This window comes from Amborella trichopoda, chromosome 6 (genome assembly GCF_054954075.1).
Source record: "Amborella trichopoda isolate Santa Cruz 75 chromosome 6, AtrichopodaSantaCruz75HAP2 v2.0, whole genome shotgun sequence".
In the NCBI taxonomy this organism is placed as follows: Eukaryota; Viridiplantae; Streptophyta; class Magnoliopsida; order Amborellales; family Amborellaceae; genus Amborella; species Amborella trichopoda.
This window is the reverse complement of record NC_142341.1, coordinates 46,331,509-46,346,172: the sequence shown is the minus strand read 5'-3', so window position 1 is coordinate 46,346,172 and position 14,664 is coordinate 46,331,509. Positions and strand designations below refer to the sequence as shown.

The 14,664-nt window shown below is 35.3% G+C and overlaps 1 protein-coding gene and 1 long non-coding RNA gene across 4 annotated transcripts; one reads left to right on the top strand and one right to left on the bottom strand.

Moving 5' to 3' along the window:
* Nucleotides 1-2,151: 2,151 nt before the first annotated feature.
* Nucleotides 2,152-4,806, top strand: LOC148781818 (uncharacterized). 3 transcript variants are annotated; one of them, XR_016056869.1, is made up of 2 exons: nucleotides 2,152-3,060; nucleotides 4,496-4,806. It is a non-coding gene; the product is annotated as an uncharacterized LOC148781818 (long non-coding RNA). The 3 variants fall into 3 exon arrangements; XR_016056867.1 differs by having other exon boundaries at nucleotides 4,161-4,806; XR_016056868.1 differs by having other exon boundaries at nucleotides 2,152-3,094; nucleotides 4,161-4,806.
* A 200-nt stretch (nucleotides 4,807-5,006) lies between these two features.
* Nucleotides 5,007-12,521, bottom strand: LOX6 (PLAT/LH2 domain-containing lipoxygenase family protein). Its single transcript, XM_006852261.4, has 9 exons — nucleotides 12,044-12,521; nucleotides 10,969-11,249; nucleotides 10,356-10,593; nucleotides 8,880-9,212; nucleotides 8,638-8,723; nucleotides 8,354-8,461; nucleotides 7,853-8,154; nucleotides 7,392-7,658; nucleotides 5,007-5,964 (listed from the first exon to the last, which is right to left on the bottom strand). The coding sequence occupies exons 1-9, from the start codon at nucleotides 12,405-12,407 to the stop codon at nucleotides 5,205-5,207; spliced, it is 2,739 nt and encodes a 912-aa protein (XP_006852323.3). The 5' UTR covers nucleotides 12,408-12,521; the 3' UTR covers nucleotides 5,007-5,204.
* Nucleotides 12,522-14,664: the final 2,143 nt, after the last annotated feature.

The following is a 14,664-nucleotide window of genomic DNA, read 5'->3' as shown; positions in this document are numbered from 1 at the left end:
GTTTCAATTGTCGTAAGGCACTTCATAACACAATTGAAAACATTATATCAAGACAAGTTCTAAGCAATAAAAAGAAATCAATCTCTCCAAGAATTGCATTCACAATGAAAGCCAAGAAAGCATCATCTCTTCACTTGGTGATGAGGTGCATAACATGGAGTATGACATTGTTACAAACAATGACACATTATCATCATCGTCAAAGTCTTTTTCTAACTATTTTGAGGTTAGCTAATGGTGCATCGTGTAAAGGTAAATGTTAACGCATATGTTATGTTTATGTGATTAATCAACTCGTTTAGCATAGGAACCAACCTATAATGCTTAGATTGAGTCCATGTTTCCTTTTTCTTACTAACTGTAGTTATCAACCATTCGGTGCCTCTGCGTCTTATTGAAAGCAAGCACAAGCTTTCGTAAATAACCCATTGAAGCCAATATTTTGTTGAGTTTTGGTTGGTTATTCTAACTAAACAAATTTGGGTAATTATTTTGAGTATATTTTATATTGTTAAATTATTATTATTTATTAAAACCTTAATTTTGAACAAATGGGATTTTCCTTGTTTTCAATAAAACTCGTCCTTGTTTGGGGTTTGGTTTTTTAGTGAGAAAAAATGCCTCTAGAAATAGGAACTCGTTAGCTTAAAGATTTTTTTTTTGTTGCTCTTGGAGGATTTTTTTTTTGCTAAGTCCCTCTAGTTGTTCTTAATAGTCCATATGGGTTAATCATCCACTTTTATTTATTTATTTTTGAACCAAAATGGTGCTATGGTTCCTTTATTGATCAATCCTTGTTTGGATCTTTGAGATATTGTGATCATCTTTGCTCGACAATGTATATATAGATGATCCATGCATGGACATGAGCAAAAACATGGATTTCAAGTTTTACAAAGAGTGAATCTTGTAACGTATTTTTGGACCATTAATTTTTAATATTTTCAAATTTTCATAAATTTGCTTGATCTACACCATTCTTGAAGCTTTAAATTTTATAATTAAAGATGAAAATATATTTTACAGTATTGAAAAAATATTTTTCAATACTATTTGAAGGTGTGCTTTGTTTTGATTGTTTAGAGTCTTGACTCGATACAAATTTTTAGAGGTGTTATGGTCAATTTAATTTTATGAATTATTTTTTAAATATTTTTATTAGGTGCATCTTGATGAAGAATGAACATCTAAAATTTATAAGTGATTTGGATTAGTAAAAAATAAATAAAAATTCAAATACAAAATGAGGTCGTGACCATCAGATCGGTCCAGATTCTTGAATCTGGGTCGTTGGCTAATACTGTAGCTATTAGCCTGTGGGCTAACGTCAGCCTTTCTCTTTGAGCCCAAAGGCCCAGATTGAATCTGGACCGATCCAATGATCACAATTGTATTTCGTATTTAAATTTTAATATTTTTTTATAAATTCAAATTCTTTGAAATTTTGAGTGTGTATTCTTTAAATAAAGGATAACTTAATAAAAATATCAAAAAAATAATTTACAAAAAATATATTGATCAAAATACCCTCAAAACTTTTAGGGGTATTTTAGTCAATTTATATTTTACGAATTATTTTTTTAATATTTTTATTAGATGGGCCATAATGAGAAAAATAGACGTGTAAAATTTCATGAGATTTGGATTTGTAGAAAAAAAATTAAAATATAAAATGATGTGATGGCTGTCAGAACTGCCTAGATTGCGTTCATATGTAGTTGTAGGCTAGTGAGCCAACATCAGCTTTTTCCTACATATATATATATATATACATGTTATGTTAGGGTGCTTTTACTATAGAGTAATTTATCATATTACTCAATAATTTTTGGATACTTATATACCCTTGTTTTGTACATTGAGCTTTCTTTTAATAATGGTGTATATATTTGACTACTATTTTCAGTTGTTTGATCTAAATGGATGGTCAAGATAACTTAAATCATAATGTCACAAGTTAGCCTTTGAGCTTCTGCTCATGATTGGACTACTTAAGAGTGTATATCGTTTGATTTTTATTTTTATTTATCTTATAAATCATTTTGATGTAAAATTTGAGGCCTTCCCACTTCTCATGGGGGAGCACTTAATATCTATGAAAAAATGTTTTGATAAAAATAAATAGAAAAATATATAAAAAGATAATTTAAAGAGGTCACAATCACTCTTGTTCAAATTGGGTGGTGGTAAGAATGTTATTGAAACAACTCAAAAGTTATAAATAAAAATAAGAATTCTCGAACTTCATGACTAATCGGAACTATCGAATTTGACATCTAATGAGTAGGAGTAATTGTGACTTCCTTGTAATAAAGATAAGAGTGAGATTTGTATAAAGTGTCAACTTTATACTATTAAACTAAGGTGCACATCAAAACTATGCTGAAAATGCAGTTACAATGATACGAAAATCTATTGTTGCCTCCGATTATGAAATTTCGAGTTCCAAAAATAATGACGATCAAGTAGATCTATGAACACCTGAAAATCTTGAAAAATGACAGTCTAAATAATGTGTTAGAAGATAAAATATGTTTAGGACTAAAAATCATATTTTTTGTTTTTATACATCTATGAATTTTGAGATCGAGATGATGGATTTGAGGGTTTTACAGCATAGAGATCGAGATGATGGATTTGAGGGTTTTACAGCATAGAAAAAACCTTCTAGTGGATGTTTTTTTGGGTGCACCTTATCTGTGGAGTGTAAGGTTGACACCGTGTATAAACTTTTTTCTAAAGATCTCATTCTATACAATAAAAATTAAATCTATTTTTTATAAAATAATTATTAATTTTAGAATAGGTCAAAAAATTTCAGAGATGAAAAATCCCCTAAGTGGCTCTATCCACCGAGTACCACTTATGCATTTTCGTCTTTATTTTTCCAAATACTTGCCAAATATAGCGCCGTTGTATGTTTTTTTCCCATAATTTATTTATGGAGAATATTTTATAGAACCTAATATGTTATATTTTACATTTACGATTGGGGTCTCCTCAAATTCAGCAAAGAAACGTTATTTTAAAGCGAGCAGAGAATGAAATCTTCAGGCTAAGGTACAACACAACGATGTTTGGTCGAAAAGCTTTGGTAATTTCATTTCAATATTTCGCAAATTTACTTTTCCATCAATTATTTGATAAATTTGCACCAAATTCAGGCTGATTTGTAGAATTTCAGACGAATGTTTGTTTGGAAATATTCAGTAAACTGATTGGAGATTGCATCCTATTTTGATTTAATAGAATTTCAGCCATTTTGACCTAATTCCAGGCATATTTGGGTCAAAATTTGAGTTCTTAATTTTTTTATTTTTAATATTTTTTTTGGGTTTTTGGAACTAAGTATGAGGAGCCGATATTTTTACTGAATTGCGGAGAAGACTGCTTGAGAAAAATTCATTTTTTATTTGGAAAATTGAGTGGAATAAGGAAAGGAAAAACATGAGAGTTGGTGTGGTGGTCATTTTGATGCCTCATGTTTGGCATTTGGGTAGACCTTAACCTTTAGACCTAATATTTAACAGAATGAACTCGGATTTTCTTTAAATTATTATTTTATTTGGACTTTTTTTTTTAAATAACATTGTGTAATTGAGAATCGCAAGTCCAATTTCCAAATTATGTTTTGTGCTAATCCATGAGCTCTTAATCCTTAAAAACTTTTCTACTAAAGGTACCCTCTGTCTGTGTATGTGTGTGCCCCCATAGTGATAACCAATGTTACGAGACCAAGTTTCTTGGACTTGTCTCCTTTGCAAACCGAGTTAGACCGAGATACTCGGTGCAAACTCAGGGTATATCAGAAAATAGAAAAAAAGTCTTTAAAAATCTATAAAACTAGGGTATTGATGTATACATTTTTTATATACGACTTGGATGTTCTCAACTATAAACCAATTTTTTAAAAAAATCTATATTTTATATACTTTCTAAAGATAATTTGAACTTTTTTTTTTTGGTAAGTTAATTTGGACTTTGTTTTTGGTTTTATTTGACCTACACCATTTTTTTTATTTTTAACATATTTCTTTTGTTTTGTTTTTTTTTTTGAAATTTTCAAGGGCTTTTGGCCATGTAGAATACTCGGGCCAAGGCCCTGTACGTGGCCCGAGGAGAGCTAACTATCTCCCTTTGGACACTCCACCTCCTAACAGGTGATGCACTGAGTCTGCGCCACGCAGCACATGGGCCAGCCCACCTAATTTGGCTAGAAGATTTTGGAAGGGTGGTTTCCTAAAAGAAAATAAATTACACCAATTAGGGACTTATAAAAAAGGCTAGGATGTGGGGAGATAGGTGCACATTCCAAGAGATAGACACCATGTGAGGTTCCATGGTCCTCTAGTGTTATGGGTTTACTTTACACACACAGTGATTTTTTGTTAATAAAATTGTGTGGTTATGTTGTTGTTTTCTGTACATATCATCTTCTTCACGTTTGGGTGCTTTCTGCTGCACTTAACTCTGGGATATCTGTGTGTATCTATAGGTTCCACCCTTGGAAACATTGAACGCCTTATTCTTGAACAATTGTTGCATGACTAAATCCCACTCTCACCCAAAAAAAGAAAGCTTGGAATGAACATTTTTTTTGATGAATATGCAATCATGTGTTAATGTATTTTTACATAAACATTTGATAAATGAACATATATGTTCTTAGTGGATGTATATGCATACATCTGTAACTTTGTATATATGCATCTATTTTGACCATGTGGTGGATGTATATGTATACGTTCTTGAGTTCTCCGTGCATTATGCTTAATGAACAGTATGATATCATGTGCATTCTTTGTACATTTGGTTCTTGATCTCACCATAGGTAGGATTTAAATTCTTGGCCCAATATGCTCAGTTATCTTGCAATGGGATTTACATTCTTTATACATTTTGCTGAATGACCTTGTGATGGGATTTAATTTTTTTGTACAAATGCGTGAAGCTATAGTGATCGGATTTACGTAGCTTTCAGCCTATTATTTTGCCGGAAAAGAATGTAAGTGAAGGTTGCTTCAATATTATCCGAATTCGAACCAACCATCAAAAGCCAATATTGCCCCGATGCTTTACATTCTATTACCAGACCATCATCAATGTGTGGTGCCGGGATAATTGGTGACTTTGCATGCATTAGTTTTCAAACAAAAGTGCAAAGGAGAAAACAACATACTGCAGATTTCACATCATCAATTCCATTAGATAGAAATGCTATTAGGAATTCCCCGACCTGTCACTCCTGGCTCAGAAGAAGGAAGAAGTAATTCATATGGAGGAATTCCGGCCCCATTTCGATTCTTAAGACTTTTATCTGCATTCCTCTTGTTAATTATGATATCTATTTCTTCTAACCTTGCCGAAAACTTCTCGTAAGTACTTAGAACTCTTTGGTCGTTAATCCAGTTTGCATGAGTCTGATGCAACTGACCCAAATACTCTTCATCTGGCGAATGTGTTGATAATGTGTCCTTAACTGCCATTATCTTTGTTGCTTGTAGTTGGGTGGGTAGAGATGAGAGGAAAAAGTCTTCTGGGTGCGTTAGAAGAATTTGATACTCTGGGTGATCTTCTTGTGGGATTAGCTTTCTCGTTAGAGTGGGGCGATTTGGAACATATCCTCCATATGGGTATTGACCGAAATTGATGGCTGCATGTTGCCCTGATGCTATCCAAATCAAGGTTGTTAGAATTCCACATAAGTCCTCCTTGGACTGTAATTTAGGCCACCATGGTTCGTTTCTCTTGTCAGCGTGGCCCTTGTTTTTTATCTCATTCCACCATGCTTGAAGCTCGGAGTCACGTGTAATGCTATTTGGTTCTGAGTACAAAAATGAAACACATTCTTCTACCATATCTTCAATAGCACACCAAATAAGGAGCCCATCTGCTGCATACGGATAGTCCTCAATTACAAGTCTCACGCCACCTGGCTTTGATGGATCCTTCACTGCCATGCCCCTAAAGAAATTGGCATATTTCATTATTTTATTAAATTCACGCTAACAAACATTCTCATGATAAAGCAAAAACTTCCCAAGGTCACAAATTCCAATTACTTTATTCTAACTGTAAAGATTTTATGCACCCACAGTGGCAATATACACATTTGGTCCTTTGTGAAGAACTAGTTAGGAGTATTATTAGGACCCTAAATTTTGGCAATGTGATCCACTCAACCTAACTATAAAATTTTAAGGAAAAACAAAAAAACAAGGCACACGCACTCCGGAAGTGCCTCACAAAAAATCACACCGTAGGATTGAACATAGACTGTCCAATTTTTGGACAGTCGGATCTAGGTTTATTAGAACTCAAGGTCCCATTTTTCTCCTTTTTAGAAATTACTCATCTAGTGATTCTAAATTGGATCCCTGAAATTCAGATCCAGAAGATCCTTCTAAGTGGGTCTTTTGCCCGTGGGAACCTCATTATAGTCTTGCATCAAATTTTATTGGGCTTGTATCATTTTAGTTAACGGACGCTAATTCTGCAATGAGTCATAGAACATTCTTAAGTGGGTGTGCCATGCATCGACTATAGTAAAGTAGTAGAAATGCTACATTTAGCATTTCTCAGGGTTTCCAAGTCTCATAAAGCATTTTGATAAGTGCCCTAGGAGCACCTTACCTAACTGCCTAACCTTGTTTCTGATGTTTATAATGTAGTGTGTGTTGAAGCAATATGTTCTACCATATATCTTTTAGGGCTATTGTTTTCTAGAGAACTTTTAGTTTTACTGATTTCTTGTTAGCCAAATTTTGTTGATAGGATTGACATCATTGGCTCATTGCTGGGGACAAGATCATGCTATTTCATAGACAGACCACTTCTCTACTGGCACAATAACTTCCTATAAAATTGTCTGTCTAGGTTTATTGCTAGGACTGACAACAGACCCGGCCTGCCCAGGCCTAGCGCGGACCGAGCCAAAGAGGCCCTGGCCCTATGCCCTACCAGGGCTGGCTAAACAAAATCAAAGAAAAACAACATAAAAAAGAAAAAGAAATAAGGACCGGACCGGGCTGGCCCGCCATTGGCCCATGCTCGCCCACCTGGTCCTCAAGCCACATTTTGTGGCCCAGGCCCTAGTATTTTAGGGCCTGGCCGGGCCACCCTGCCCATTGCCACCCCTGTTATCACCATTTAACTCCATTAGTTTTCAAAATGGTAAAGACAAAGCTAGCACTTTAATCATGCCATTAGAATAAAAAATACACTACTGCATTGGAAGGAAACAGAACAATACAGTATATATAAATGTGGATACGTACACGATCAGATTGTGACATGCTTGAAGATTAGCATGGCACATACAGAATCAGTAAATGTTGAATTGGACTTTAAAAAGTTTTTGACCGGGAGTTTTCTTTTTCAAAGATTTTTACCTTCGGATTAGGTCTGCTGGCAATCCTTCCATATCAAAACGCCACATACTCTTGTATGCTGCTGAGCTCATCTCCATTGAATACTTTCCAGGGCTAAAACATGATTCTATGATGCCACCTCCATTTATGAGACTCTGTCTAGCCAATGCATTGATTTCAAGTGTGTATCGCATATATGGGTGCAACAACTTGTAAATTGGATGCATCGAACTAAGTTGTCTATGGGTTGCAATAATGTATGGCTCCATGCTAGCGTGAGTCCTCAACCTGAAAGTTTGATTCATCATACAAAAACCATTACAGAAAAGGATAACATGGTTATCAATTTTAATATGCAAGAATAAAGCCACTATAATATAACATATGCTGAATATATATGCCACAGAAATGAACGCGCCTTCATTTACCTCTGGGGTTTCTTTTATGTGATAAGTAATCTATATTTCCAAGCAAACACATACCAGTGATTTACCAATTGATGACAACCAGCATCATTACAACAAACATGTGCTTTAGCAAATTTCCAAATCCAGTGGGTTGTGGCATCGTGGCCATGAGTGTACACATGCTTGTTCACAGGCTGAGATGGTGTTGGTGGAAGGCTAAGCTCAATTGCAATTGGTTTCAGTGTGCCAGCTGGAGTCAAGAAAAAGACTGTCCTTGAAGCATAGATTTTTCTTCCTTTCAAGGAGTTTATCTTCTTAACAAAAGGCATGAATATGTCATGGTAGTCAAGTAGATATAGTTTTTCTTCTTTGATTGCCTGCAGTTTCAATATTTAGAAGGTAAGAGGGGGGAAACAGTTAATGGCAGTAGGATTTAGCTATCATCTCCAATCTTACTTTTTTTGAATGATAGCTTCTTATCATAAAAGATTGCTTGTAATAGAAAATGGAATAATTAACATACAGGTTACTTTCCGAAGCAAATTCATAGCACAAAACAAGAATGATAACGCATACCTCCTCAACACTCATACCATTCAGTTCTTTCTCTAAATGTTCAGCTGTTATAGCTGACTCTGGTGGACCATATACTGCGGGATCCAATTTACTAAGTATTGGGAATTCCTACAACAAACAGGTAAACCTCAAGAATTAGGTCTTCTTGCAAGAAAAAAAGATTATGATAATGGAGCAAAGTAAATGATAATGAAACATAGTATGGGAAGTGACGGCTAAAACCACACAGTCTCTCTCGCTCTCTCTCTCTCTCTATCATGTTTGTGTGTTGTCAAGCTGCAAACCTTCAATCGCTCAATATTCACTGGATTGACACCTGCTAATGTCTGACGAGCAAACTCATTGTCACGCAACCAGGCAAATCTGTCCCCTGAGAAGTGATTAATATCAAAGGATGAAGAAGCTATAATTCATATTGTATTTGCAGCTTCTTATTGTACATATTGTTATATATTTCTTGGCATACAGCTATAGAATCTGAAATAGAAAGAAGTAAAAGATTTGGCATGAAGCTCTGGAAGCATACTTGAAATTATGGTTGGAATTTCATATCGGAGTAAACGCTTTCCTGTGCTTATGACATCTTTCAATATCTTTGGAAGCACAAGGCTACTGAAAACTCCCTTTCCTTCTTCTGTCTTCAAAATAACTCCATCATTATATAGCTTGTCGATGTCAGTGAAGCATTGGAATGGATTATCAGTGCTCGACAGAGTGGCAATAAGAGATGGTATCAAATTGTGCATTAGTGCTTTAAGGGCACCAGCTGAAAAGGTGGCCTTCTTGATCTCCTCAAAAGTTTCATCCCTTGGAACATATACTGGATGGGGCTTCTCTATCCTTCTCTCTGTCAATGGATCTTAACGCAACAAGTCCAATGATCCTCATTAATAGTTTTGATTATTAAGAACATTTTCCAGACAAGTTTTGATTTTTGAAGAATGGGAGGAAAATCATGGCAAGGTGGTGAAATTTTCATAGAAGGAACATTTTGTTAGTCATTCAAGTGGAAAAATGCACCTTGTTAACTGATTTTAAAACCTAAAGAATATCATTTTGGACTAAAAGAAAGCTACAAACTATTCCAGGTTTCAATCTATGGATCTGGACAAATGCGGTTGGCTTTCAGGATTTGAAGTCTGAAAACAAGTTGACTATTTGATTTCAGCCATCTTACTATTTTAAAGTGAGATGCTCTTTCATCAGATGATACTCAAATTGGTTGCCAATTTAAGTCAGCTTTTGTAGGTGCCATGGACATGGATATTAAATCAATAATGAACGTAAGTGTCTAAGCCATTTTCCTATGTTAACCCTACACATAGTGGTCAACTTCTTGGTATTTGTTTATCATGTTTATTTCCTCCGGGATTTATAATAAGGTGTGCCTCACATGATCTACAATCCGATGACATGATGAAGCATCACCATGGCGTGCACTTTTGAAGTAGTAGTTTCCATTATTCTATTCTCTAAGCAATAGTCTCAATTATTCTACTCTCTTTCTTTTATTCTGCGTACTGCCTATAGATCACTCAATCATGTTTATGGTCCTTTCTTACTTGAATTTGCCCCATAAGGTGTTTCTTTTCATTTTCCTGGAGTTTTGTTGGCCTACACCTTTTTGTACCTTGGCAAATGATTTCTACTTCAATGTTTTCCCTCAAAATTCAGCATTGTTTAGAGTAATAGATACTTATTACTGGAACTGTTTTGTTTTGTTTAACACAACCATTTTGCAGGATCTTGTCGAAAGGACGACGGTAGTTCTTTCTAGAGTGAGAGAATCACTATATCATCCAACTTCTGACCTTCTTTGCCACTCGAATACACCCACAACAAACCCAACTTGTAGGTCTATAAAATTGTAGTATGTTTTGTGTAATCTGTTTGTGTGTAGAGAGAGAGAGAGAGAGAGAGAGAGAGAGGAATCTTTAAGATGATAAAGATTTCATGGGTTTTAAGGTTCAAACAAGCACCCATGAGGAAGTTAAGACGTTACCTGACTTGGATGGGGGTCGTCCTGTGCGACATCGTCTAGGATAAGGCCTTTGTTCATTACCAAGGACAGGCCTGGAAAGATCCAAATCTTTGTCTGGATTACCCAAATCATTATAAGTAGTGTAGTCGTATATCCTGTCATATCCCTTCCGCTCACCTTTTCCATTCCCTTGAAGGCTATTCAGCTCATTCTGTCGAAGATCCTTGAGACCGCTTGGTGTCTGTGAAGGCAAGTAGGCCTGTTTCATTTCAAAAATTGCCAATCAGACACACAATCGGACTAGATTTCTCCTCTTATAATCCAATTTCACTTGGAGATCAATAACCCAAATGAAAAAATTATACGATTATCAGAAGGTCCAAGTAGATTACTTCAATTCAGTTAAGGGGAGAAGTCGTTGAAAATCTTGAGAAACTGATACTAAAACTTAATAGAGCATGGAAACATCATAGTCCCTCGGGTTATCACAGTTCATTGAAGTGATGGATGGTGATGGAGAGAAAGTAGAATCCACCATTGACTTCATTATCTTTCCATCACTGTCCATCACATGATCAAATGGAGGATGATTTTGCTAAAGTGAAATGGACTATACTAAAGGTTTCTCCATAACCTGATTGCTGAAGAAAATTCTCTTTTCTGAACTGTCTTCCTTGGAAGCGATCCATGAATTTACAGGACAGACGATGGGACCTTCATTAAACCCTTGAATCACAATCTCCATCAAAAAGAACTCCTTATTGTGTAAATTTTTTACAAGAACTGCCCCTGGCATGCCAAAATCTGATTCTACTGTGAAATCTGCAGCATACTCCACAATGTATGGGTGATCCAAGGGCCGTGGCAACCAGCCTCTTGCTGCCGACTCTCTGCTCCTCTTCCCTGATTTAGTTGCTAAAAGCAAAGAAACAGGAAAATTTCATGTAAAATGATTGAATTCAAATAGGAGTAGTAGTATGATGACCACGCAAGTTATATGCTATTTTAAATTGGGGTCAGTAGGTTCAGCCATGGATCAAACTTTCGCTTATTTTCAGCCAGCAGGTGAGGTGTAATGACTGAGTCATGCTTTGTTGTAGATCAGGTTCCAACTGAGATCAGTTTGAATTTGGGCAGAAATGATCAATATTGTCACAGTTGTGACTGAATTTTCCCCAACTCGGTACAATTTTAGCGGGAATGCATCCCAAATAGGGCCAAAGTTCCCTGAAACTAGGGCACACCTAGAATTACAACATTACTAGTGGCAAATGTAAACTTGGTTATTCTGAAAAAAAGAAAATGTAAGCTTCAGTGAAATGGATCTTCTAGTCTAACAAAGATGGGTACAACCAACTGAGCAAAGAAACTTCAGCTCAATCAAGATAGAAAAAAATTCCCTTTTCTATGGAGTATGGACCGTACTTGACCGAAATGTCACTTATCTGACCATTTCTGGCCAAAATTAAACACTCAAACCTTGTTCCAAACCCAAATTAAAGGACACTATAACAACAGATATTCAGGTATCAAGAGTACAAGAATAAAACATTTTCCCATCAATTTTAAATCCCTTCCCCTAACATACAAAACCAAATCAAGAAACAGCACATGAGTTTTAGTTCAGGGTTCAGCCTTCCAAAAAAGAAGTATGAGTGTATTAAAGAACAGATAAAGTACACAAACTCTGAATTTAAAAACAAACATACTTGGATCGATCTCGTTGCTGACAAGCTGAAGAACGATCCCCCGACCGATCCCATTAAGGAAAGACTCAAACTGATCTTCAATTTTTTCAGTGAGCTTCTCTTTTATTTTCTTCCTGATTGTGATCACAGCTTTGACATCGATCCCAGTTGCCTGATTGGGCAGAGAGGTAACTGGTTCAGATGGTTTGTCTTGACTGATCACTGCTCTTATTGTTCTGATCTTAGTTTTCTGAGTGGAAATTTGCGGTTTCTGGATCATGGGTTTGCCATGGATTGGGTGGCAATGAAGGGTAGTTGATTGAGAGGGGAGAGAGGAGTGAGAACTCCTTAGAGTGAGATGGGAAGTGGGATTAGTTGTGAGCATCTCTGCAACTCTGTTCGTTGGCCAACAGAGAGAGAGAGAGAGAGAGAGAGAGAGAGAGAGAGAGCTTGATTCACTTTGAAAGGAAGATCAGATGCAGTTGCATTCCAATAGAGGATTCCACACTTCAAACAGATGGAGAGAGAGAGAGAGAGAGAGAGAGAGAGAGTGGTGGGGATGAAGGTCAAGAAAAGGAGTGGTGGCACTAGAGGATTCCACAAGGAGGTACGTAAAAAGAAAGGAGGAAAGGTACGTAAAGAATTATAGAAGAGAGAAAGAAACAGTAGAGAGAGAGAGCTTGCAATGCCTAGAGAGAGAGACAGAGGGCTTGCAATGTTTAGAGAGAGAAAGGGAGAGAGCGAGCTTGCAATGCCTAGAGAGAGAGCGAGCTTGCAATGCCTAGAGAGAGAGAGAGAGCTTGCAATATTTAGAGAGAGAAAAGGAGTGAGCGCTTGCCATGTTTAGAGAGAGAAAGAAAGAGAGAGAGCTTGCAATGTTTAGAGAGAGAAAGAAAGAGAGAGAGCTTGCAATGTTTAGAGAGAAAAAGGAAGAGAGAAAAGGGGGGAGCGTGATATGAGCTTTAAGAATGATTAGTGTTTATGATGGAGGTTAGGAGTAGATGGACTCAGTATCGAGTCAACGTCTAGCAGACCTTCAGACAATTGCAAAATAATACTGTAATGGTTGCACATTCATATAATCGTTCAATAAAATAATATTGTAATGATTAGATACTGTCGAAAAAAATATATTTTAAGCTCTAAAAATAACGACAAATTATCAAGACCATCAATTTTATTTTTAAAAAAAAATAATGGAAATTATAACAAATTATTAAAACCGTCTATTTCACCTTAAAAAAAGTATTAATGATTTGCAATATATAAATATTTTTTTACGTTCAAATTTTGTTTTCGGATTGAAAATAGATTTTAGAGCCATAGATATTTTATTGCCAAATGTGATATGGCATGAGGCTTTATTTTGTTTTCACGAAGAAGCCTATCTGTTAAAAACACCTTTAGGGACGTGCACTCTTTTCTTCAGAAAAAAAGAGGACTTTATAAAGGAAAAGATAGCAGCCTTTCTTGTCGTTAATTTTAGATACCAAGCCATGAAGTGGAGGTCGTCAATTACTTGGCGCTATCACATGCTTACATTAAGTGGGGCCCTAAGAGATTTGTTTTTTCATTTTCATTTTCATTTATTGTTCAATACACGTCGCTTCAGCCATTGGTAATTGATAGGAAAAAGCTGAGTTTTCTTGTAGCATAATTAACAATGTGACACGTGGATTAGCAATAGACCCGGGACCCAAGGTGCACACCAAATTCGGGTCTGGTACGCGGTATCAAATCTTGGATCCAAATATTATTCAAGTCTGGATCTAAGTCTGCTTAGGTCTGATAATATATTTTTGGGTCTCAATATATGGAAAAAAAAATTGAATATAGTTAAATATTCTAATTTTTGGGTTAGGTCTGGGTTAACCATATCATTTTTTTGACCCGACTCGATATGTTGCCGTACCTAATGTTTCCCTTCTCAATATGGGCAGGAAAAGCTTTTCTATATACCACTAGGTCCAAGAAAATAAATTTATATACGTCACCTCTCTCCCAACATGTGATCTAAATTGATAGTTGAGATGGTAATGACTCGCCTCAATATTGTTTTCTTTTTAAAGAAATGATATTAAGATCAAATTTGGGGCATCCAATCTTCTTTTAAGCTTGCATCTATGAGAAATATAAAAAATTATTTCTTATAAAATGAAATGATCAAAATGCTTTGAAAGTTTCAGGGATAATTTGATCATTTTATTTTTTAAAAAATATTTTTTTTATGTTTTTGGTAGCTCTATTGATATATATATAAACATCTACAAAACGTCTACAGGTGAAGTTCTCCAGAACTTCACTTACACCGCATCATTATTCAAAGTTCATTATACTGTCACAATTGTTCGATAGTATTTGAATTTTTATAATTATTGTACTAATCGGATTTATCTAAAATTTGGGCTGTGTATACATATGACCAAGTCGTACCAAAATAAAATATTAAAAAAATAATAATCATAAAAATAAAATGATGAAATTACCCTTGAAATTTTATAAGATTATTTTGTGTAATTTTTATCATTTAAATTATTTTTTTCATATTTTATTCATTCGCATTTCACTAAGGCTCATATACCGACAAAATTTCAGATCATTATGATTTGTAAAAACAATATTAAAATTCAAACACTATCAGA

Coding starts and splice junctions, on each gene's coding strand:
- LOX6 (XM_006852261.4), bottom strand. CDS start 12,407: ATGCTCACAACTAATCCCACTTCCCATCTCACTCTAAGGAGTTCTCAC. Junction 9,213..10,355: donor ACGACCCCCATCCAAGTCAG/GTAACGTCTTAA, acceptor TGTTGCGTTAAG/ATCCATTGACAGAGAGAAGG. Junction 8,462..8,637: donor TGAATATTGAGCGATTGAAG/GTTTGCAGCTTG, acceptor TGTTTGTTGTAG/GAATTCCCAATACTTAGTAA.